Here is a 26,628-nt window from a genome sequence, read left to right as displayed (position 1 = left end):
GCTATTTACAGGAATTTGGAAATAGAGTTCCCTGCATTATCCATACAATCACTTTAAGAATAAACCAGTCATTTTGGATAAAGACACATTTTATCATTACATATTTGGAGAGGGTTCCCAAGTAACCCTCCTCAGCAATGGATGTTGCACATTCGTGGTGGCCCCTGGTACTGCACATGCACAGGAGACACACTTCCTGGTCAGGAGGATTCTGGTTATGTAGGGGGAATTTTAATAGGATGAGAGATCCAGAAAGTGAGAGCTTTTGCAGTGTAAATGATTTTCGCTCTAAAAAAATGGATTTCTTATCAAATCTCTCACTTTCTAATTCTCACATCCTATTAAATTTCATCCATCTTTATCTTTCATATAGTATCGTTTAATAGCCAATTATGTCATTGGTCGCTCGCTCTCTCTTGATAATTGCCTGTCCTCTCCTCCTTTACTTGTACCACTAATGATCTGTCTGTGTTCTACCAGACAGAACAAACACATGTATTTGCAAGCTGTTAAGAAAAACTTATTTCTTTCAGGTGGAAAAAATTCGTAAAGCCGTTGATCTAAAATGTAAATCTGTGGCCGACATTAAAGACCTAAAGGTACGTAAGTTCTCATCTACATTATGGGTGAAATAACTGTATAATAGTTAGCTGATGTTTTAATTCCTATCCCTCTATGTTTGCAAATCAATTTTAATCATATTAAAATATGTATACACAAAATAGGTAATTTAACAATAAAGCAGATAATTCTATAGTAGAAATGGAAGCTTTATGGCTAAATTAAGCACCTGCTTCATCAGTTACATATTCGTGCAAGGCCATCCACTTCCTAAGCAGTGAACAGGCTGAGGAGGAGTATGGCTCAAAAGCAATTTGCTTTCTAAAGAGAAAGTGGACTTTGAAACACCTTAATTAAGCGCAAGAGGCTGCTTCAAATATTTTCTAATGCATCTTGCGCTGCTATACAGATGTCACTTAGCACATACCTTTTTTTTAAATTGGGTTACGCTAGTGCAGGATAAAGATTTAGAAGTGCCAGTGATGGGGAAGGAGTCAACACTTAATGAATTCTTAGAACACCTTGCCCCAAAAATTACGACGGTAATGACAAATGTGCCAAGGTCTCTGTAATTTCACTAACAAATCTTAAAGCAAGCGGGCCAAAAGGTGTGCATAATAAGAGTAAGATATAATCTATTTAACAATTTGACGTATATTTTTGAGTGATTGAGACCTCTATAATAGGAAGTTACATAAGTCATCTCAAGTTGAGCATCCAAGATGGAGAGACTCAAGTCCAGCTCTCAGTCTTAGAGGATGATTTAACAGAGGGGCATAACCTGAAGAGAAACTTTTACCAAAAGGAAATGTTAACCCTTAGAGAAGAGCAGTGGCTAGGAAGAGGTCACATGTCTTGGTGTCCACAAAAGATCCTTCAGAGAGTATGTTGAGAACTAAGTTCTTCAAGGGACCCGCAACAATTAGCAGCAGGCTGACTGAACCAGTCCAGAAGCTTAACCATAAGGCATGCTTCTTGAAATTTGGCTAGGGCTGGAAGTGTCAAGCTACCTCAGTTCTTCAGAAGAATCATCCGTGACTGCAAGTTTTGGAGGACTAATTTTCCACAGATATTGAGTCAATATAAAATATAACATTTATCTAAAATATTTACTAGGAAAAATAAGAGTTATTGGGGCAGATATATTAAGCCTGGCGAAGAGATAAAGTGTAAGGAGATAACACACCAGCCAATCAACTCCCAGCTGTCATATATCAAACACAGCTTATTGGCTAGTGCGTTATCTCTTTCCACTTTATCTCCTGTTTATCTCTTCGCCAGGCTTAAATCAGGGAGTGAGGGACATCTTGTATGCTGAAAATTGGCCTAGCCAGAAGATATGACAGCCATGAGTTGTTAAAACCAATCCATCTCTCTCAATCAGGTAGGAGTTAACTTAGAGGAAATTATTTAGGGATTGTGAATTAAAGAGAAGCACGTTTCCTATGATATGGAAACTAATTGAAGGGAGGAAACAAGTGTCTACAAGATTAAGGGGGATTGTGTCAGTTTTAAATATGTTCAACTTCTATTAAATTGAGAGGTCAGAGGCACAAGGACATCATACATGGAAAGGCCAAGTTTTAGTTCTGCCCCCAATTTCAATGCAATTGAAGTCCCCATCTGCATTTTTGCTGCTTGCCATTCAAACACATATAAGATTCAAAAGGGGTAATTTCTAATCATTCATTTAGGTTTGTTTTTAAATATTTATTTTTTTGTAATCCAGTTTTTAAGAATCCATTCCTTTTTGTCATTATTTATAATCTAGAAAGCCTGTATTTCAACACAGATTAACTGCTGAATATTTGAAGCTTCTGTAGTGTATATGAGGAGCACTGGTGTACGTTTCAGTTTGCTGCAAATCTCCGTCCAATAGTCTCTATATGGGAATATTTTTCCAACTGAAACTGTGGCATTAAGCAGCATAGCTTCTTTTTCTTTTTGTTAAATTGTACAATTCGATTTAAACAGACATGTATGAAACCTAATGCTGTGTACATGTGGTGTGATTTGAACTATCAATTTTGACTATATAGTCAAAATCGCAAAGCACATAGTGCAAATTTCACTGTACTATGCAGCACCCATTTCTGATGCGTGGGACCCGCCCCATAATAATTGAATGTAGAATTAGACTGTGCAGCACAGTCTATTTCTACTATCTCTAAACGATGGCCATGCTGCTTAATGCAGCATGGACCCTGCTCCCCCTGCCACACTGTCCCTCACGCCCTCCCTGCCAGCTGATGCCAACTCCCCAATGGATCCCAGTGGCCACCGGTATCTAATCGATATTGGCGGCCACCAGATTGACTCGGGTGGATACACCTTAAAAGAAAGCTACAGTATAACATGGCATGTTTCACTTTGAACAGGATTGCAGTTTTAATGTCCTGTGAAACACACACGTTTAGCTAGAAAGCTTTCTAATTACACTTCTTTTAGTCTAATGGCCATCTCCGACCTACCTACCTTTTACATCCTAGAGCTGTTACCGATGTGCTGAAGATGTTGGATGACAATCTTCCTTCCAGTTTTGATTTTTGCCCTTCCTACTATTACCCCTTTTATACAGAAAACAAAATTACCGGGAGAAGCATTTCTACCCTGTCATTTCTCAAATAACAGGGGTCCTTTTCTTTTGTGAAAGGGTCAACCCAGGTTGTAAAATCACGGGACTTCAACCCTGGAAATTACCACGGTCGAAGACCCGGGATTTATGGCCCTTTCGCACAGAAGAAATAAATTAATGGGTAGACCTTTTCAACCTGGTAATTTGTTTTTCGGTGTGAAGGGGGTCATGCTGCTCCCGGCATTTGAAATGCTGGGTAATTGCCAGGATTTTCAGACGTTTCTGTCTAAAAGTGTTTTTTTAGAATATATCCCTACCTACCTTGCTCTGTCTACACGTTCTTGCTGGTCATGCTACTATTCTGGCCACTCTGTTTTCCTCATCTTGCATACTTTCCTTTTCTCATCTCTGCACCAAATATGGGCTTGGGCCATCAGCCTGGTTCTTTTATCTTCAATTTTGTCACTGGGTTCATACCATAGCAACCACCAAATTTACCTTTAATCGCTTGCTGAAAATTGTAACTATCCTTATCACTCCCGCTTCCCGTGGCATCACTCCATCCTCCCTTAGCTATGTCCTTCCAGCATGATTATCTGAACTTTTAAACCAATCCCTCACCTGCAATAGGAGCAGGGATTCCAGTGCACGTGATACCTAGAGAATGTGAACTGATCAACCTTACCTCCTTTTCAATGTCCCTTGTATTAACCACAGTGAATGCATTTTAAACTCCTAAATAAAAAAGATTGTATTTGACCTCTACTTAACATAGATTTTGGCCTACAGTACATGCTGTAAAGTCTATTAAGGTTTATGTCATCGGGAAGACACAATACTGTATTACACGTTTTCACCTAGAAAATTGCTTGCTCCTTTTCTATTGTATCATGTTTGAGCTTTGTCTTGATGAGATGCATAAAATCTAATGTTGTGTACCACTAACAGATTGGTTCTGTGGAGGAGTTTCAAGGCCAGGAACGAAAGGTGATTCTCATATCTACAGTGCGGAGCTGTAAAGATTACGTGAAGTTTGATGAAGAATTTAGTCTTGGCTTTCTGAAGAACCCAAAGGTAAGGGACTGTAATATTTGCAGTCAACTTTGTTACATTCGTGTTTGGAACATACCCTAGCATATAGTACAAATTTTTCTAACATTGAGCTAAAGGCCCATACACACTGGGCGATATTTGAGCTGAAAGCCGCTCCAAAACACCAAGTTTGAGCAGCTTTCAGCTCAAAGCCGCCCAGTGTGTACAGCCAGGGCCGGCGCCACCACTAGGCAGCCTTAGGCCACTGGCCACTGGAGGGCGGCACTTGGGAGCCCCCCTCATGGAGCAAGTTCACAGGTAGTGCCGCAGCAGCGCCCGCTCCATTTCCCCCCCCCCCCCTCCGTGGAGCCGGGTGAGCACAGCGGTGCCCGCGCCGTCCGCAAACCCCCGTGGAGCCTGGTGAGTTAGCAACGCCCACACCATCCCCACACCCCGCCCCTCATGGAGGGACTCGACAGCAGCGGCCGCATTCCCTCCCTTTCCCCTTCCTCGGTTGTAAACTCTCCCCCTTGTGGAGAGTGTGTGTGTGGGGGGAGGTGGAGCGACCCGCCGCAACTCTCCTCCTCTCCCCCCCCCCTGTCACAAGCGACTCAGCGGCCGCATCTCACCACCACCCCCCCGCCCGGGAGCGCTCCCCCCCTCCCCCTGCCTGGGGCGCTGCCGTACCTGGCACCGGCCCTGTGTACAGCCCAGTGATGCGCGCTCCCACATCGCTGGGAAAGCCGCTCGTCTGCTGGTATTTCCAGCAGATGAGCGGCTTTGAGGAAGGCTTTGCATAGCCTATCGAAAGCTGTCTGTCCACCCGCTGACAGAGTCGGGCAAGGGGAAAGCCATTCAGTGTGTATGCACTAAGTGGCTTTCCCCCCAGCTATGACGGCAGTCATCGCTGGGTATAATCACCCATTGTGTATGGACCTTTACTGTTAACATTTGAAACAAGGCAAATGTGCCTCATTTAGTGGTGAAAACAAATCCAAGTGTATTGAACATACATTTAATATGGAAAAAAATACTGCAGAGTAAGAATGCTTTCTGAAACAGAAGTGAAAATAGTCTCTTAATCATTGACAAAGTGCAAAGTGATTGAACAGAAGAGAAATCTAAAACAAATCAAGGTACTTGTTTCCTAGCAGGGCGCCCAGTACGCATTTTGTGTACTCTGCTATTCTCAGTATTGAAATTGCATTGCATTGCATCGCGCAGCGTGTATAGTGGTGTGCGATGCGATGTCCATAAGAAATGCACAGGAGTGCTTATACAATGAAATATCGTAGGGAATCGCATGGAGGCGGAACGCGTCTTCCGACCTTTTCATATCCCCACTATCCACGACGGCGTGGAGTTGATTTTATATAGTGTGGCGAGCCCGTGAGTGGACGTGTAATACATGTAAAATAATCGGCGTCCCCTCACGGTGCTCACTGTGCTCGCCGCGCTAAATAAAATCAACTCCACGCCGACTTGGATAGTGGGGGAATAAAAAGGTCGGCGGATGCATTACGCCACCCCTCACCACGCTTCGGGGTGGCGTGGATAGTGGTGGTGTTTTAGGAACACATTCACACTTGCAAAATCATACAGCTGATGTCGTCGTAATGACGACGTGTGTTAACTAAGAACTGTAAACGTACCTAAATTATATGAAAAAGCAGAACGATAAAGATAATAACAACAATTAATCAATTAAAAACAGCAAAACATTAATTAATAACAAAGAATCACAGCAAAAACATAATTATTTAAAAAACACTTAATCGTCCTTAGGAAGGAGGGTAAGTGCTCCCATGATTCTCTCAAATGGGTTCTCCCCACCCAATGTTTTTCTCCACATGAACTCCTGGAGATAGGAATGGAGCATGTGGCATGCTGTACCTCTTTGGCGCTTATTGTGTCATTTGCACGCGCTCCACATTCGGTCAACATTTTGGGTATGCATCCCTGTTGACGGGTCTATAAAATGAAATCTATGATTGACTTGGGCGTGCTGGTACCGTGCTGGTACCCTGCAAGTTCCAGTTGCTCAGTGCCGTATGCCCTCCAGCAGTCACTGTAAATTGCGGTGCCCCACTTCTCTGCAAATTCCCCCAAAAACCCACTACTGTGGGAACATAAGGCCGACATTACTTTTCCTCCTGATGAACATGCTCTCGTCGACCTCCATGATGTAGCCTGGACCACCGATACGGCGCTGTGGCTGCGCCATGAGGTCCATCGTACACGCCTCCCACATCCATCTATTGTATAAAACAGCCGTCTTTTTTTGAAATGTCCAGCTGCTGCTGACAGAACTCAATGGATGTCAGCTCATGGGCCCATGAGTATATAAAGCGCACCAGGGTGACAAAGGACAAGCGGCACCCAGGAAACCAGTGAGCCGCTCTCAGGCTCACCTTCAGCCGGCACGCTTTCACATGGCAGTGCCGCATGCATTCTTTCACAGAAAGGTGCATAATGTGGCCATTCGCGCAATTCTGTGCCACCGGAAGGAGACCGTGTCCTTGAAAAAAGGCGATAGTCTGAGGCAGTGTGAACACGGTCATCGATGCAGCCATCTCAATAATTGCAATAACTTTCTTAATAAATCACCACCAGCTCTGAGGTATGCTTCTTCTCCTGACAGAATATCACCTCATAGTGATTTCTGAGAGGATCTGACACGGGGCGGGAAAATCGCATCGCATGCTACTATAACATAATGCAATGCGATTTCACTTTCACATTTCGCGTATGTAAGAAATATGGGCGCCCTGCTAGGAAACAAGTACCCAAATCAATATTTGTTTGTAAAACATGATTATGTAACAGGAACTTGGGGATACAGCATATCTTATCGCACAGTTTCTCGAACTCTGTCCTCAGGACGACAGTTGGTCACACAGTGCATCTGCTGGGTGACCTGGAAAACGAATTGTTTTGGGGTCTTGAAGACAGAGTTTGAGAACAACTGATGTACACTTTGTGTGCAAAAGTCTTTGGCCAAGGAAAAAAAACTGTTAAGAAAAGACAAAGGAGGTTATTCATATCCATTCGGTCCTCTGTGCATTCGCACGGAGGGCCGATGGTGCGCGGGGGGTGCCAGGCTGCCCTATTACTATATGGGAACGCCCAGTGTTCCATGGGCATTCCCATGAGAACGCTGGGCGTTCTCATGGTAACAAGGCGGTGACGCGGGTGCGGGGGGCTTGCAGCTGACATCACCGGATGTCAGCTGCCCGCCCATATCCGCACCAGCTTGTACGCATATGTAAGTGACTTAAGTCACTCTTATATGCGTGCAGGCACCACATCTTTCGATGGTCGCTGACCATCGAAAGATGTGGGCGGTTACCCGAGGCATATGAATGGATGTTTATGCAAAAAATCTGTTCGCAGCCTGTGTGAGCGAACCCACACTGTATGGGGGGGGGGGGGGGGGGTTAATTTGCCGGGAGGGGTTTGGTGGACCCCTCCCGGCGAATGAACAGAATAACCCCCAAAATGTAGTAAAATAATGAGAATGTTTCTTCATAATAAGGTTTCACATAATATTTAACTAAAAATGGTCAAAATGATATATAATTTTAAAAAATAACATATTTTTTTTCTTTAAGCAATGTGTCACATATCACAGCTCAAGTGAATCGGAGGGGGATGGGGGGGGGGTGTTACTTGGGCCCACTCTCAGTCAGATTTAATAGAACCTGCGGACACTAGGGGGGTTATTCTGGTTCACTCGCATACCTTTAAAATACCTCATTGAAATATAAAAATATTCAGAAATACGGAATAGTCCATTATAAAAAAATTCTTCTGTTCCAGAGCATTTTGGATAAGGGACCTAACCTGTATAGTATATCTTCTTGTGCATGTTATATACATACATATAGGCCCTTTATTCTGGTTTACTCATACAGGCAAATTCCTTCTCAAATGGACAAAACCATGTGCAGTGCAGGGGGGGCAGATGAAACATGTGCAGAGAGATTTATAGTAGATTCGAGACACCAACTTTTCTAAAGTTTAGTAAGTTATGCCTTGTTTAGCCATTCCCCTTAGGTTTTTAGTATTTGTTAGAGCCACAACATTAACTTTTCAGTCTTAATTCATCCCCGAGTTTTTCAATGGGGTTGAGATCACGTAACTGAGGAGGCCATATCCTAATCGACAGTTTAGTGTGTGCTTACGGTCATTATCTTGTATGATGAACCCCTTTCCCATATTTCAAGTTCCACTTGGTACAGTCTGAACGAAGGGTCTGATTCAGACTCTGGAATTTTATAAAACTGCAAATGGCCCAGTATGGCAAGGCTGCCCCACTCCAAACCATGATATGAACATGGTGTTAATTGTATACAATTATCTGGCATGTTCGTTGTCCAGAAATCAAACATACTGATGTCCTCTGGTTCCAAAAGTTAAAATTAGGACTAATTGTTCCAAAATACTTTTTAACACTGATCCGGCGTCCAATTTCCGTGCTCTTTGGCTAATCGAAGGCATTTTACTTTCTGCCAACTATGTGGCCATTTAGACCAGGGGTGGGGAACCTTTTTTGTGCCAAGGACCTTTTCTATGAGGTAAATTTTTTTCGGGGGGGCCATAAAAATTGATCTTACAAGTTGTCCTGCTGCAGCTGTCCCACGCTCCGGGGGCTGCTGCTGAATAGGACTGACAGTCTCCGTCTGCTTTTGATTTAAGAGGAATCTTGCAAGAACTACCGACTTCTCCCGAGAATTCCCCTGTACTTGACTCCCGCCAAAGCCGCCGGGCGGGTGGCTAGGCCACTCAGACCGGCTATGGGGGCCGCATGCGTCCCTTGGGCCTGAGGTTCCCCACCCCTGATTTAGACCTACAGTATGCAGACGTCTTTTAACTGTATCAACTGATATTGGAGTTATTCTAATCTTTTTGCATTCTTCTTTAATTGCACCTGCTGGGAGTCTTTAGGGAGCCTACATTTTTACTTATCACAATAATGTAATTATCTTCTTAATGTACATCTGGTTCGTCAAAAAATGTTTAGTCGCATTTGTACCTGTTTCTTTGTTTTGAGTTTATTTTGAAAAAGCTTTTTTTTTTTTTTTTTTTTAACACTAAAAAAGGAAATAAAGATATATATTAAATTAATAAAATTATTAAAATAAATATAATGAATCAACACATGTACCTGATTTATTAATGCCCAGCTGTAAATTACTGACTTTAGCATGTATATCAACTCTTGGGACTCAATGAAAGTAAAATATGCTTGTTTACTTCAGAATGTACTTTAATTAATTTACCATGTTTGCACAGTCCTAGGGGTACATTTACTAAAGTCTAAGGTTTTTTTTTAAAGTGAGAGATGTTGCCCATAGCAACCAATAAAATTGTACTTGTCATTTATCTTCCACTTACTATAGAAGTAGAATATTATTGATTGCTATGGGCAACATCTTTCACTTGTAAAAACTAAAACTGTAGCAAATTTACCCCCTTAAGCAGTGGTTCCCAAACTTTCTTGACCAGGTCATCCTAGAATATGAGCATTTGTTCAAGGCACCCCTAGTCAAAAGTTTCTTTATAGATAAATAAAAAAAATTAAGTAAATTGTGCTTAACGGTCACCCTCAGGTTCAGTTATGTGGTGGGGAACATAGCTGTGGTTCTAATTATCCATTAGATACATTATATACATTAGATACATTAGATACATACATTGTATGATTGGCAGCCACCAGCACTGGTTTTGCCTTTCACTTTGGGCATACCTACCAACTGTCCCGTTTACCACAGGAATGTCCCAGTTTTTGGGGACGTTCCCACGTCCCGTCCGGGGCCAGCAGTGTTTGAGGGGGAGGGGGGGCAGTTGGAAGTCCCCACTGCCACTCGCTTCTCAGCTGTGATGCACAGCATTTATTCCCCGCTGGCAGAGGGGTAACAGCGGCAAAACGGGGCGTGGCCTCGCACTAGTGATGTGGTTTGAAGGTCCCGCTGAGCCACCAATGAAAGTTGGGAGGTATGCTTTAGGTATAAATAAATTGATTTTGGTCGTGGACCCCCCAACCCGTGGCAACCCAGTGTTTCTAATCATGATTTTAGGGAGCAATTAAAGTTGATATTCATTAAGATAGAGCAATATAAATAAACAGATCAGCTTTGACAAAAGACTTTTACACATTTATGTATCATAATTAAGAAATTGTTTACTTTTTAACTGGTATCTGTTGATGAATCATTTGGTTGTTTACAAATCTGAATATTGATTTTCCTCAATCTGTATTAGTAAATAGAACTATTCTAATGATTATTTCCTGCCACAGGCATTTTCAATAGCCACATAATATTTTAAAAATCAGTATTTTGGCCATAGGGTCTACAAAAACACTCAAGCTAGATTATTCAAAGTAGTAATCTGAAATTAACATCTTTAATTCTTGTACAAAAAGTCCTATAACTTTTTTTTTTTTACTGCTTAGAGGTTTAATGTAGCCATCACAAGAGCAAAGGCCCTCCTAATTCTAGTGGGAAACCCAATCATACTTCGGAACGATCCAAATTGGTCATGGTAAGTAACAGATGAGGCAGCACATTTAGCGGTTATTGCTGTCTAGAATATTAAGTTTTGTCTTGACTTTGTTTTGGATAGAAAGGCGTATAACTTTTTTTTTCTGTCAATAAAAACTATAAAAAAAAAAAAAAAGGGGCGTATTACATGTTGCAGTAAACATATAGCATAGAGTTTTGTTAAGATGCACAATGCTTATGGGGCATTCCAGAAGTCATCTTATGGACTAGAATTCTTTGTAGTCTACTGCAATGAGATCAGGGCAAAACACTGGTATCCAGGCCTTTTTAATGTATTGTGTTTTACCCAGCAAAAGCAAAGAGTCTGGCTACTTATTTATTTTTTTACAGTTAATTAATTATATACTAGCTGTAGTACCAGTGGCGTAACTACTTATTTTAAATATTAAATACACAGTATAAAAAACATTAGTGTTCTAATTTACATTGGAGCGCATCACATTATGCGCCTCCTGATATACTTTGTGCTGCTGGGGGGCCCCTGCTACTGCCACTGTATGACTTGATGTGAGGAGGGGAATCGAGATACCACAAACCCACACACAATGTCACTGTCACGTGCAGGTCTGTCATCACTGACCCTATCATGCATGTTCTGATATAGTCTGTGCTGCTGCCCCACTGTTAAGGCCCCCATACATTAGGCCGACTTGTCCTTAGGACAAGTCGGTCCCAATTTTCCTGTGAGCCGCCCAGCAGCTCCCCCGGGAGGCTCACATACAATTTGTCACTTGATGTGCCAAATTTACATGTGAGAAATCGCTTGCGATTTACCACATATAACTGGGAGCTGCGGGCGGTGAGGGGCAGGGGGGGGGGGGGCGCCGGTGATCCTGGGGCGCAGGGAGCCGTGTAAGAAGCCACTGCCGTCAGCGGGAGCAGTGGGGGCAGCGCAGAGTACCAGGGGGCCGGGCCGGGCAGGAGAAGACACTGTCGGGCAGCGGCGGGACTCGGGAGCAGCAGAACACTTTAAAAAAAAAAAAAACCCATACAAACGCATAGGAAGCCATTGATTGGCTGAGACCTCTCTCAGCCAATTAGCGATTGGCTGAGAGAGGTCTCAGCCAATCAATGGCTTCCTATGCGTTCTGCTCCTGGCGCCACTCGCGCTGCCTGGCAGCGTCTTCCTCTGCCCGGCCCGGCTCCCTGGTACTCTGCACTGCTCCCGCTGACTGCAGCTTCTTCTCCTCCTCTGCCGGGCTCCCTGCGCCGCTCCCCTGATCCCTCCGCCCGGCTCTGGTAGGTCCCCCCGCCAGCTGCAGTCCCCGCATGGCTCCGGGCAGCACATAAGATTTAGAAAATCTTATGTGCAGCCCGTCCGACCTGCCGACTCCGATGCGCACGGGGCCGCGCATCGGGTCGGAGGGCATGTCTCCATATGCGATTTGGGCCGATTTTACGGCCCGATTCATCCGAATCGGGCAAAATCGTGCCCAAATCGCATAGTGTATGGGGACCTTTACCCCCATAGTATTTGTTCACAGATTGTAACTGATATCTGTACCAAGTTTTGTGTAAATTTCCCTGAGCCATTCTGGAGTTATGCTGTCTGCTGAAATAATATGTGCTGCTGCATCACCCCTAGGGGTGCTAGGGGTGTCTTACCCTCAGTGTTTGTTCACAGGTTGTAGTTGATTTTTAGTGTAAATTGCTGCAGTCATTCTGGAGTTTATGCTGGAACATACATATGAGTGTACTGCAAAACTTGCATTTTTTTATTAATAAAAAAACAAACAGCAATTCATTTTGATTTGGATTTTTTTTAGTTGCCTCAATCGTGTTTTAATATTCCCGTATGTTAAATTTCATCATCTTCCCTTGTAAACTGTAGATTTGACAGAAGGCCAGACAAACTTTCAACGCATATCAACAGGCCAAAGCAGAACAGGGGATTTAAGAGATGGGCTTGGACAGAGGGAGACTCTGCAATGTCAGTCCCAACACACAATAGTCCCATCACTGCTGTTCTACCTTTGGTGCATAGCCATCCAGGGGCAGATTAAGGTCTGTGGGGGGATAACAAAAACTGTGGGGCCCCTCCTCTCACCCCCCTGCAGCACTAACCGGAGCAGTTATTCTCGCTGCCCATCAGTTGGAGCTGCTGCACGGGCGCGGCCTCTTCATGGCGCCTGGGGAGAGCAGGGTAGGTCCCCCCAGAGACAGTGTGACGGGAGTAGGGCAGTGGGAGATGCGGGGCTGGCAGGTAAGTGGGAGAACATGGCATCTATCCCCCAGCACTGCTGCAATGCTTCACACTGCGGATAGGCATTGGCGGGGTCCCTGCGGCAGATGGGAACTAGTTCCCATCCATTGCAGGGACCCCGCCGTTGACTGTCTGGCCACAGCAGGGACCCCCTGCCCACTCCATGCTGCCCGTACCCCAGGGGCACGCTGCCCGGACCCCGCTGCCTACCACCCTCCTGCAGTGTGGGGGCCCTGGGGTGACCCCCCCCCCCCCCTAATCGCCCCTTGGTGGATCCGCCATTGTAACCATACATACTCTCCACCAGGGGCAGACCTAAACATTTCTATTAGGGAGGGCAGTTAAGAATTAATCCTAACACACAGCACAACAGCCACTGCCTAGGGGTCTCAGAGTGCCCAGACTCATTAGCATCTCGGCACTCAATCAATCTAGACCAGGGGTCCTCAAACTATTTTGCTCCGGTACCCCATCAGACAATAAAAATAATTACAGGACCCCAGCAAGGTCCTGCAGAAGGTCATCACATCACATGTGTAGTCAGCAGACAGCACATACATGGCAGCATTGTGGACGCACAAAATTATAGTAGTCTATAATAACAGACAATTCAACAGGTTTTTTCAGACTCCTTGGATCACTCACTGAGATTAGAAAAGTCATCAGCCTGATGGTCAGCAACATGGAGTCACGACCCCATACTTAGAAGGTCAGGACCCACAGTTTGATTATGCTGTCTTCTACGGTCTAGATCAGCGGTTCTCAATGTAAGATATTTCTCCTGACAAAGCTGCCATACATGGAATACAAACAGCAGGGAATAATCATTACAGCACACAATGTATCTGGGGACTATCGCCCTGATCGCCTCATTGTTTTACACACCCTTCTGGTAATGGCAGACATTCCGGAGGCTCCAAATAGAATGTCTGGTCTACTTTAGGAGGTGAAGCATGTTAGCGTTAGATAGCACAAGCCAGTAGTAATGTTTTTTTTGTTTGTTTTTTTTGATGATGTTTTAATAATAAACCTTTTAGCTCAACTAAAACTTCAATTTCTGTTCCTAGGTTTTTGAATTTTTGCTCAGTTAAGGGAGGATACACCGGCGTTGATACAAATATCCTTGAAGACTATAATGACCTTGACCTTGAAGAACGCTTCAACAACTTGAGTGTCAATGAGCCACCACCTAGTAAGCATGGGCTATAAAACTGCAAACATCATGCAGGCATTTACATTGTGTTAAAGGAATCCGCCTTCCTATTCCTGCTGTCTGGGGTGTTGCCAGGGTTTTTTTTTTTTTTTTTTGCAGCTGTAAGAGGGGAGAGATAATAGGTTATGGGACAAAATGGCTACCTTGGTGCAAAGACTTTCCCTGTACTTAATGGTGCTGCAGCTACTAGGATGCTTATATAAATTGGTATTTTAAGAGAGGAGGAGGCCCTTGTGCAGCCTGCTCTGTCTGCCGCCCCATCTGTTGGCGGTAGTGCAGGACATTTGGGTCTGAGCACGAAGATTCTATTGCAGATTGCCCATTTTTCTGGTGATTTCTGCAGTGCTCTCTCCGGCAGTAATGCAGCTTTATGGTGTCTGAGCATTAGAGTGCTCAGGTTCCACTGCCCATGCACAGATCTACAGAAAAATGGTGCGACTGGCATTTTCCACAGTGCTGCTGCCGCCATGGACTCCTGTGTGCACTGCACACTGCACCCATTATAAATACGCCACTGTATATATAACAAATACATACTGGGCATGAGTTTAAATCCTGCCAATAGTTTTGTTTAGAATGGAGTATATACCTTTTTTTTTTTTTTGCTCTTTGTCATAACTTAAGCAGATAGACTGGATAAGACTAAACAGTGCTTAAATGAGAGAACCTTTTTTTAAAATTCTTTAATATTAAAATAATTTTGAGTGAAAATTGCAATGTCTCACAATAACAAACAGGGTGAGATTTAATAGGATGAGAGATTCAGAAAGTGAGAGATTTGGGAAGAAATCTCCAGTTGTTTTTTTTTTAAAGCGGCAATCATTTACACTGCAAAACCAGTTTGATTTTGCAGTGTACATGATTGCCGCTTTAAAAAAAACTGGAGATTTCTTCCCAAATCTCTCACTTTCTGAATCTCTCATCCTATTAAATCTCACCCTCAGGGGAAAATTTACTAAAGGAAATTTGTAAAAAAAAATAGGTGTATTTGTATCCAGAAATACACTTATTTTTTGACATTTACTATCTCGAAAATACAGCAATTCGTATTGATGTGCTATCAATACGAATACGAATTGCCGTATTTTCGGGATAGTAAATGTCAAAAATAAGTATATTTCTGGATACAGATACACCTATTTTTTACAAATTTCATTTAGTAAATTTCCCCCTCAGTGTTTAATTGGCACAACTGCTGCAAAATATGTTTAACTTCTGGTAAATCCTATTATTTCACAGGAGAAGAAAGTGGGGAGAGTGCGGTTCAGCAGCAGGGAGAGCCAGCCTGGAGGCACGAGCACTAGCCTCTCCTCACCAAGTTCAACATGCGAACAACTGGAGGACCACTTACCATTCCTGTGCGCCTTATAACTAGCATTCTTTTAGTGATTTCCCTCTACTCTGGTACTTTGTTCTGCCACCGATTCACATTAATTAAATGCTTTTTGAGTCTATTTAAGCTGTGCAAGAAAAAGACTATAGTTTTGGTTTCAGTATGAAGTAGAACGTAAAATGTGTTTCAAAACAATACTTTAACAGATACTGGGGTAAGCTGTATTAAATCATTGAAAGAAAGTGACATTTCCCGTTCTGAGGTCAGCAGAGTTCCCCAGGTACTTGGCCAGCTGAGGCTTGCTTCTGAACTTCTTACTATTTGGACTGAAGTAATTGACATCGCTCTTCTCTGTGCACAGTCCGGACTTCTTAATTACTGTACCTCCTCCTTCTTCCAGCCCGGGGGTAGCGCGGGGCACTCCATCCTCAGCTTCTCCAAGCGCCCTACAACTGGCCAGTGCAACCATTAGGCCGCTTTAGAAATTTACCTATGCCCACTGGCCACTAGAGAGTGGTGCCGCATGCTGCCGATGAATACTTTCTTTAGAATGTTTCTTGGGTGAGCTACTATTCTGCCTTAAGAGAGGCTGCCCAAGCATTATGACCACACAGCTCACTTTTGTTATGCAGCCTTCCCTGTCCCCATCCGCTGCCCTGTTCCTGGTAGATACCAACTTCTTTGGATACAGAGATATTAATAAGATATACAAGGAGGCACTATTCCAAACAAATACAGTTCATTGAGAAATGTATACTTTGCTTGGTCGAAGTGTCAACGCAATATTCGGTTTGTTTTTTCCAGAGAGCCCTGGACACTTGTTTCAGTGTCTGGAATCAGGTTGGTCTTTTCATGTGGGCACACGCTGCAGGGTTGTGTCCCCAACACAGAGGCTTCATTATTTAAAAATTGCAGCTTATATGCCTTGCTCTCTGTTTAAAAACATCTGAATAAAGCAAAGAAATATACATGAATAGATTAAAGCACATTAAAGAATAGTCCCCTATACAATGATACATACTGTAGATTAAAAGGAATGCCTAGCAAGATAAGAGATAGGGTCAATAACCAATCATCTATCTGAAAAACAAACAATTGTCTATCTAGTCAAATAAACCGGCAGAAATCTTTGCCCTCTGTCACAATTTTCTGTCAAAAAACCCTTTTAAATTAACTTGCAGAATGTATGAATTTAAAGCATGAAAGACACCATTTTGTATCCACATGACACGCCCCTCCCACAAAACTACATGCCATAAAAAATGGTATAAGCGCCAATTGTCAGTGTTTTACATTTAGATTAGATGTGATTTGAGTACATTTAGATTAGATGTGATTTGAGTACAATTTTCATATTTGACCTTTAGAGTCTTCACATTTGGTATATGCACTATGGACACAGGGTGAGGTTCAGTCACGGTTTCGTATTCCCTTTGTTCTAAGCATTTTATAAATAAGTATATAATTTTAAAAAAGTCACAATAAAGCCTTTCATATATTGATTCAAAATGATAACTATTTTTTTATTTTTTATTATTAATTTACTATAGTAGTTGGCCTACCCTTTCCAGACACCTGCACTTGGGGCAACCTAGTTCTAATATAAACTATTAGAGCTTGTTAAGGCACTAAGGGTCAGATGTATCAATATTCAAAAAGTGATCAATTGGAATGTGATAAACATCCAGCCAATCAGCTCCTTACTGCTATGTTACAGGCTGTGTTTGGGAAAAAATGGCAAGTAGAAGCTGGTTGTTTATCTCTCTCCGGTTTATCCAGTTTGAAGCTTGATACATCTGGCTCTTTCACTGAATTGTTTTGTTCATGGGCTGTGCCCACGGACTCTAACGCTCTGAAAATAGCACAGGCACTGGGTTTAGCGATCATGTCACTTATCTGACACATTGGATAGAAGTGCACAGTGGCATGTAAACTGAAGAGGATAGCTTGCCTACATGCCTAATCTTGTCACATACTTAAGGGCTAGATTTTTGCTGTTTAAGATTATGTAAGGTGGTGGAATTTCATTTTAACAATTTATTCATTTTCATGCTGCTAATGTTGGCCCTGTTTATACATTGTAACTTTTGATGACATTAAAGAAAATTTTTATATTTTATATAAAAAAAAAAAATAGAAAAACAAATAAAGGTTTAAAAACCAGTTTAAAATATTGTTGTGTCCATGTATTTCTAGCCATGCACTTTTTTCAGCTGGAAGTAGTTTGGTTATAAGTAATAGTTGGAGTTGCTGTTTACATTCTAGCTGCCGGCAGTCAGAATACCCACATTCTAGCTGCCGGCAGTCAGAATACCCACAATTAGGAAAGGATACAAAGGGGGTGAATGGGGCGATTGTCTCCCCTAGAGTTCTCGCGCCTCATGCTGGCCCCTGTCCCAGACAGCGGGCAGCCGGGAGGATGGTGTGGGGGAACCAGGAAGTGGCTGTGTGTGTGTGTGCTGCTCTGCTGCCACACTGTCTGCTGTGTGGTGCTCCTGTTGTGCCTTTAGCCCTCCACTCTGTTGTTAAACTACAAGTCCCATCATGCCTTGCTACAGTTTTGCTATTAGGGATTGCTAAAACTATGGCAAGTGATACTGGGATGTGTAGTTTTACAACAGCTGGAGGGCCACAGTTTGGACATGTGGTCTCCGAGCTGTCTGTGTGACACAGTACTGCTGCTTACAGGTCCCTGCACCTGCCGCTACGCAGGCTCATCCCTCCTGTGGTTACTGGCTGACTGCGGGTATGTGAGGTGTGCAGGGCACCCGGGGTGCTATATGCGGCGCTGGGCTGTGTGTGTGTTTTGCCAGGTGTGGGTGCCAGTGCCCAGGCTACAGCACAGCGGGGGTGTGGTGCACTGTGCACCGCACACACATACTGGGCCTTATTCTGGTTGGAGCGGCCGGGCCGTATGCGCACGTCCTGGGGTTTTTAATGATCTGCGCATGCGTACATTCGCTAATGCGCAGGCGCGAACACTCCACAACGCTCACGGACGGGTCTCTACGTGCGAAAAAACCTGTACGCGAGTGTACGGGCATTGGGGGCGGCATAGGGGCGTGATGAGGGGAGCGGCCGAAATAATGAGGGAAAATGGGCGTAAATATGGGCGTACACGGGGGTGTGCACCAAAAATGAGCGGTGCTACTACCGCACGATCGACTAAAGCACCGTTCATTTCGGACACAAAACAGGCGGCCGCCAACCGCCATCTCAAACCACCCCTACAGATACCGCATGCCAGCGTGCGCCTGGGTTAGCTAATTTACGCGGATTACTACCAAACACATACACCTGAATGTAATAACCAATGCTGCAGTCTATTAAGTCCAAACCATGATTTCACTACCTGCAAGCCACACACAGCACTCTAACACATTGGAAGCTTATCTTTCTATACTTCTCTACATTTAAAGGTTTGTTTAATTTAAGGTAAGAATCTTTGTAAGACCTGCTTATATATGCAAAGGTAGGTATTTGTTAAACAGTTATACACATTCACTACGTGCTTTCATAGACTTTACACAGTAGCACACTCAATCGACACAAGTCGACATGTGTCAACGTGTTCACTCTAATACAAACATAGGTTTTGTATTTATGATACAATAACATAAACCACATCTAACACCTACAAAGGATGTTTCAGCAATGTTTTAATCCCATGGCCACTATTTTGCACATTAATTAATTCAATTAATTAATTAATTTTCATAATTATAGTTGAAAAGGAAGATATGCTGGTCCATATATGTGAAGGGTATGTCAGCGTACACGGACGTACGCTCACTCTCACGAGCGGTGACATAAGCTGACTTTTCTATTGAAAACAATAGGGACCCGTCCGTGCAAGCTGGCGTACGCTCAGATAGCCGCAAGAAGTCGGTGGGAAGACGGCCGAGAGACGTCCGTAAACGGTGGTGTACGCTCAATTGTACGCCAGTTGTCGGAGTGTAAGGGCTGGCCCGTCCGTGTACGTTGGCGTACGCACATTTGTACGCCACTCCCCTTCGACATTGTTTCTGGCCGTACGTATGCGGCTGAGTTGTGGGTGGACTTAACCCCAACGGCCGCGTGCGGATAGCGTACGTTAATAGCGAACGTACGCACGTTTGGCCGCTCCGATCAGAATAAGGCCCACTGCTACTATGTCACCTTAATAGGGGAACCGCTCACCTGGTGCCTCTGGAGGAGTAAGGATTAGTAAAGAAAAGGGGAGGTTCAATATATCGCCACCCCTAGAATAAAAGTCTAGATCCGCCCCTTCCCACAATGGAAATACCAATGCTGGAATTTTTACTGCTGGAATCCCAATTGTAAGTATGAGGAACCGTTTAGGGTTGTGCCGGGGAGGCATGATATTTTTGGCACTAGAATAAGACTTAAGGTGTATACAGACTGGACAATCGTTAAGTGTGTATGCGCTATATCATTCATCAGTTAGTGATATCGGCAGTGCTTCAATATCATTCTGTGACGTCACCCCTGCTAAGCATGTAACTCTGTATGTCAAATTGAGTTGCATGCACAGACAAGAGGAAAGGGGGCTTGTTAACAACCCATTGTTTGTACAATACACACTTGCAAGTATTGTAAGCAATCGTGCACAGGAGAGCCAAAATGAGCGATATTGTTTAAAAATATAGCTCGGTGTGCATGCACCTTTTTAGGTTTAGCCTGGGGTAGGCGGGAGGTAAGGGTTATGCTGTGGAGAGTGTTATATTTAAGGTGCGTACACACTGCGACATGATGATGTCAATGAATATTGTTCATTGCGTATGCACTATATTGTTTGGTGGGGTGTTAAGGGAAATAGTTGACGATATGTGCTAGTGTTTACCCAACTTAAGGCACCTAAAAGTGTGTGTGTGTGTGTGTGTGTGTGTGTTGGGGGGGGTAGGCTATGGGACAAGGAGGGTATGAGCAGGGCCGGTGCAAGGCACCGGAGCGCCCCAGGCAAGTCGGGGTGGGGGGGGGTTGGGGGGGGGTAGTACCTGTGAAAAAATGTGCAGTCCGTGCCCCGGAGGAACCAGCGACGCTGTTATCGTGTGTAAGCAGTGCTGGTGCGTGCAGTCCGTGCCGCCGGGGGAACCGGCGGCACTGTTCTCCCTTAGTACCCGGTGCCTTAGTACCTGTGAAAAAACGTGCAGTCCGTGCCGCCGGGGGAACCAGCGGCGCTGTTATCGTGTGCTATTGTAAGCTGGCCGCGGCCGGCGGGGTCCCTACAGTGAATAGAAAATAACTAGCGCTTCCCGCGCTAGTTAGTTTCTATTCACTGTAGGGACCCCGCCGGCCGCGGCCAGCTTACACACGATAACAGCGTCGCTGGTTCCCCCGGCGGCACGGACTGCACGCACCAGCACTCAGCAGGGACGCCGGGGTACCGTTCGCTAATGCTGGGGGTGAGGGCGAAGCCGCGCGAGTGTCCCTATTTCTTCACATGAAAAGTTGGGAGGTATGAATAAAGGCCTCTGCTTGTGCAATGTGTATCTGCTGGCAGGCAGGCAGACACCCCCTTTCTGTGTTACAGAAAGATACACTGTGTTCTCAGATGACAGTTTGCAGCCAGCTAGGTCATACAGAGGACAGCAGGAAGTCTTATATCCTGCTATCAGGGTGACACAGAGGTCACTCTCTTAAGGCCCCCATACACTATAGCGACTTGTCCTTAGGACAAGTCGCCCCCGACTTCCCCCTGAGCTTCCCCGACTGCTCCCCGGGGGAGCTTGATTAGATTGGCACTTGATGTGCCATTTTTTACATGTGATAAATCGTCTCGATTTATCACATGTAAAAAAACCCGGGGAGCAGGGAGGGGGGGGGGGGCTACAGAGCAGGGCTGCTGGTGGGAGCAGGGGGGGCTGGGGACGCTGCGGGGGACACAGGCGGCATAGAGCCGGGCAGAGGGAGACGGGAGCTGTCAGTGCTAGAAAAAAAAAAGCCCATACAATGAATGGGCAGCCTGTGATTGGCTGAGCGCTCTCTCAGCCAATTGCTGACTGGCTGAGAGAGCGCTCAGCCAATCACAGGCCGGCCATTCATTGTATGGGCTTTTTTTTTTTTATTCAGTACTGACAGCTCCCGGCTCCCCCTGCCCGGCTCTATGCCGCCTGTGTCCCCCGCAGCGTCCCCAGCCCCCTCTGCTCCCTCCACCGCCGCGCCGCCCCACTAGGTCCCAAGTCGGGTGGTCGGACGTGCAGCAGGTCCGACCATCCGACGCAGATCCGATGCGCACGGGACCGCGCATCGGATCTGAGGGGACATCAAAACTAGCTGATTTTGGTCCGATTTCGACCAGATCCGACTGATCTGGCCGAAATCTGACCAAAATCGGCTAGTGTATGGGGGCCTTTACTCTAATGCACAGATACTGAGGGTAACATTGCACTGTCACACAGACAGCTGGTTGTGGTGTGTACTCACAATACAATCCAGTGTGGGATCTGACTATGTAGTTGGAATTACATTAGGATCACATGCAGATTGCACGTTTGAGATCATGATGCATCCTCTTGGCAGGCCACAAATGTCTATATGAAGTCTAATGCAGATAGCATGACTTGTATGTAACTAACTCATAAGTTAGCAAAGATTTCTATAGCAAGTCAAATAGAAAAGGAATCTCAGTGTGTGCAGCCATTACAGTTCTGGTCCAGACACTTATAAAGTGTAAAAGACCTCTGCAAACTTTCAAACCCTGTCGGCCATAGTCCAGGTCTGTTTAAACCTAATAAAGAGTGATAGCTCAATCAGCAGCCCTCCCATCACTATCCAGACGAGGCACACGGCTATGAGGATTTAGTCCCCACAATGCCATTGGTTATTTCATGCTCTGACAGGGCACTATGACAAACGTCACTATAGTGGACCCTGAAGTGTAATTTCACCACAGGATAACCTTCGGTATTCCTGCTCAATGGAAGTTGGAGAATCATTTGACTTAGTATTCCTCCAGGCCTCTAGTAGCCTTGCACCCCAGCTGGGTAGCATTTTCGGGGGATGCAGCTGCGGAGGTGCAGTACGAATTGTGTAATGTTAACCATTCAAACAACGCCATTACCCTAACTGTGTGGAGTTTATGTAATTCTCCCCGTACTTGCGTGGGACTACTCCAGGTACTCCCGTTTTCTCCCACAAACAATTCGGTTTGTCAATTCTTACGGTTTTCCACTAAATTATGTTAGCCGAGTAACACTGCCTGCAGCTTTTATAATTAATAGTGAAGTACAGATGGTGTAATGGTTAGCATTACTGCCTCACAGCGCTGAGGTCATGGGTTCTATTCCCACCATGACTCTAACTGCGGAGTTTATATATTCTCCCCGTGCATGCGTGGATTTCCTCCGGGTACTCCGGTTTCCTCCCACAAGATATGGCCTTGACTACACATCCCTTCGGGGACGCATTCTCACTTTGGTAACCAGTAAAACTTGTACCAATGTTGACGGCCGTGTTCTTTTCAGCACCGCCAAATGCTATATACCAATATGCTGCCTTTTATCTGTACGACCTATTATATAGAGGTACATATATACATAAATTTACGTTTATATGCATTTGTGTATGTGTATATATATATATGCATAGGCGTGCGCAGCCCATTACCTTAGGGGGTGCACCACTGGAGGGGCATACCCATCACCGCCTACTGGGCATGTCTATCAATGCCTATTGGGCATCACTGCAAACTAAATAGAAGGTGACTTATTTAATGTATATGCACTTCAGAATTAATCATTACAGCCCACACAGTAAAATGAGCGCCAGTGCGCGCCGAAGGCGCGCTGAAAAATATACACATGCCCATCACACATAATGGTGCACTCAGTAATGCCCATTACAAATAATGCCACACACCATAATGCCCATTCCACATCATGCCAGGGCTTGACAAATTTTTGTAAAATAGGGACAGTGCGCGCCAAAGGCCTACTACACGTCACACACCCATTACATTTGATACCACATGTCATAATGCCTATTACACGTTATGCCACACACCGTAAATTCCCATTACATGTTATACCAAATACCGTAATGCCCATTACACCACACACTATAATGCCCATTACATATTATGCGACAGAAGTGCTTCTTACCTGCATGGTCGTTGCTACGGATTTCATGCAAGATGCAAGGGGTTGCATGCACTTTCTCAGTCTGTGGTAGTTGTGCTGCACGGTGTTCTTCACGGGTGGCAGTGGCTCCTCCACGCTCGATGTCCAGCCAGGCCGGGGCGAAGATGGCCTAAGCTGGGCAGGCCTGCCAGGCCTGCTGGAGCTGGCCCCCAGCTGGGAGATTGGGAGAGGTTTAGTCAGTCGCACAGAAATGAATGGATATTAATGCAAGGGTGGACCCTCCTTAAGTATTATCAACACTCAATTAGTGATGGATACGAGGGTGTGCTACCATAGACACGGATAGGACATAGTTATCAGGAAAGAAAAGAGTGTCTTTTGTTGGTGCACCTGGAGAAAAATAATTCAATAGAACGTCACTTTTATTTAGTTCATTAAAATATTTTGCGAATATAAAAGGAAATAACAAGACATAAAACAACACATAGTGATCTAAAAAAGGATAAAAATCCTTACACCTAGTGTGAAACCCCACTACTTCTTCTCCCAGTCTATTGGAATAACCTGTGTGGCTTTTTACAATTGTAGCGTGGTTCAGGGTTATTGTTACTGTGTATACAATGTTTCAAACTATCCCTGGGCTCTTTCTAGCAGCCGCTGGTAAGCACCTGAGCACGGATAAATTCCGTCTCAGTGCTCCTGCAGGCTTGCTGGAGCCAGTGGTACCACGTCCTACAGTTCTCCCACTGAGCAGCGTGAGAGGAGTGCCTGCGTGCACTTCCTCGCTCAAGTGGATTTAAGAACAGGCAGGAACACTGACGGTTCTGGCGCCAGATACCGTCCCAGTGTTAGTCTCTAGGGGACCGTGTCCAACGGTCAGCCTAACGCAGCCAACAATTCAAAAAACAATTCATAAGACTACATCACACACCTAGTGTGTTTAATACCCCACTCTCCCTTCCCCACTTATATACTGTATTTTTTGAATTGTTGGCTGCGTTAGGCTGACCGTTGGACACGGTCCCCTAGAGACTAACACTGGGACGGTATCTGGCGCCAGAACCGTCAGTGTTCCTGCCTGTTCTTAAATCCACTTGAGCGAGGAAGTGCACGCAGGCACTCCTCTCACGCTGCTCAGTGGGAGAACTGTAGGACGTGGTACCACTGGCTCCAGCAAGCCTGCAGGAGCACTGAGACGGAATTTATCCGTGCTCAGGTGCTTACCAGCGGCTGCTAGAAAGAGCCCAGGGATAGTTTGAAACATTGTATACACAGTAACAATAACCCTGAACCACGCTACAATTGTAAAAAGCCACACAGGTTATTCCAATAGACTGGGAGAAGAAGTAGTGGGGTTTCACACTACTGTAGGTGTAAGGATTTTTATCCTTTTTTAGATCACTATGTGTTGTTTTATGTCTTGTTATTTCCTTTTATATTCGCAAAATATTTTAATGAACTAAATAAAAGTGACGTTCTATTGAATTATTTGGCCCCCAGCTGGGCAGAGTGACATTAGACCCAGTTGAAAACCAAATAATAAATGACAGTCTCCTTTTGACTGTCTGATTGTCCCTTTTAAACTGCTGCTGGCTGCCTTGCTCCCTGCAGCCTGGGGCTGGGCGAGTCGGTGCGGGCAGCAGGAGATCTGATGAGTGTGCCAATAGGTGTGCGTGCGCACCCCTCCCGGCACCACTGACCTGTCACAATCCAGGCGCACCTGCGGCGTCACCTCACGCAGCGCCGCTGGAGCAGGAGGGGCGGGTCACATCATGATCCACACTGTCCCTCTTCCTCCCAGCGCATGCCGCGGTGTTACAGTATGTGTGAATCACCGACAGTGCGGGGGGGAGTGTCAGTGTCAATTGGCTTGCTGGCAGGGCTGCGGGTGGGAGAGCCGGCTGTGTGGGCTGCGGGCGGGCGTAAGCTGCTCTCATCGGGTCTGCGAGGACGTGCTGCAATCGTGTGGGGGGATGTCATTAGGAGGTGCCTGTGCACCCCTGGCACCCCCCGTGCGCACGCCTATGTATATATGATGTATACTGGTGCAGGGCCAGCATTCTTGCTGTTTACATTCAAACAGCATTTCTATATAGTTTCCTGTTTGTTTGTTTGTTTGTATTCTAATGTATCTACATGCACATAAATTATAACCAAAACTGATCCTTTTGGTAAACCGTGTTTTATACACACAACAGTACATCTTAAGGCATAGACTGGGTAATGCTATTATGCACAAGCTGCTTCTGTCTTGAAACCAAAGTAAAAAGGGCAGTCCTGCGGGATCTCCGCCAGGCAGAGCCTTGGTTTCAAGGTCACCCTGGGCAGGTCCAGTCGGCCGACGTAAAAAACTTGTTTTTTATCAACCACTAGGGTGGCACTCTGAGTGGGCCGGCCATGACAAAGGCCTACTGCTTCTTTTAATGGGTGCAGGGCAAGATCCTGGCCTTGTTGGCAAAAATATGGATGCCGGCGTATGGACCCTCCCTTCGGAGGCGTTCCTGTGGTTGGTAGGCCATTGGGGTGGACCAATAGTGGATAGATGGTTTTACGCCACATTCACCAGGTCACCCTGTATGGGTTCAGGTCTCGAGGCCCTGCAGTTTACAGGGTCAATGCTCTGTCAGCCCAGTGGCTGTTCGTTCTGAGGTATGGTATTTCCCATTTTGCTCCTCAAAGTCTTTCGTACGTTAAAGGCGGAGATGGGGGCACCTTGATCCAGGAGATTCTGGTTCTCGGATCTGCGGACCCTGTTAGGGGCCTCTCTGATCCGTCTGCCTCTAGGGCCAGAACCGTTTACGGGACTGTTGAGACCACCTCATTAGGTGCCACGGGCTTGACTTCGAGGTCATATCACTTATGCTCAGGGCCCATCAGCCTTCTTTGGCTGGTGCTTATCGCAGCTGGCGTGATTATTATTTTTCATGGCGTCTCCCAGGATTTACCGTTTGTCTAGGGTTTTGTCCTTTCGGTAAAAGTAGTGGGGGCGGGCCTCCGCCTGTCTTCATTAAAGGGACAGGGCTCGGCTCTCTCCTTTTTATTCCACAGGCGATGAGCTTTGTTG

At 45.1% G+C, this 26,628-nt stretch overlaps 1 protein-coding gene across 2 annotated transcripts in view; it reads left to right on the top strand.

Moving 5' to 3' along the window:
- Positions 1 to 17,656, top strand: part of MOV10 (Mov10 RNA helicase) — a 119,431-nt gene extending 101,775 nt beyond the window's left edge. For both annotated transcript variants that reach the window (XM_083172784.1, XM_083172785.1), the window contains exons 18-22: positions 534 to 599; positions 4,085 to 4,210; positions 10,626 to 10,714; positions 14,005 to 14,129; positions 15,390 to 17,656. In XM_083172784.1, the coding sequence (XP_083028910.1) occupies positions 534 to 599; positions 4,085 to 4,210; positions 10,626 to 10,714; positions 14,005 to 14,129; positions 15,390 to 15,454 (471 nt within the window). In that variant the 3' untranslated portion in view covers positions 15,455 to 17,656. The remainder of the gene's footprint in view (positions 1 to 533; positions 600 to 4,084; positions 4,211 to 10,625; positions 10,715 to 14,004; positions 14,130 to 15,389) is intronic.
- The last annotated feature ends 8,972 nt before the right edge of the window (positions 17,657 to 26,628 follow it).

Source organism: Crinia signifera, chromosome 2 (assembly GCF_055691185.1).
Source record: "Crinia signifera chromosome 2, ASM5569118v1, whole genome shotgun sequence".
NCBI classification, from domain to species: domain Eukaryota; kingdom Metazoa; phylum Chordata; class Amphibia; order Anura; family Myobatrachidae; genus Crinia; species Crinia signifera.
Note: the sequence above shows the minus strand (reverse complement) of the source record. Positions and strands in the feature narration are given on the sequence as shown.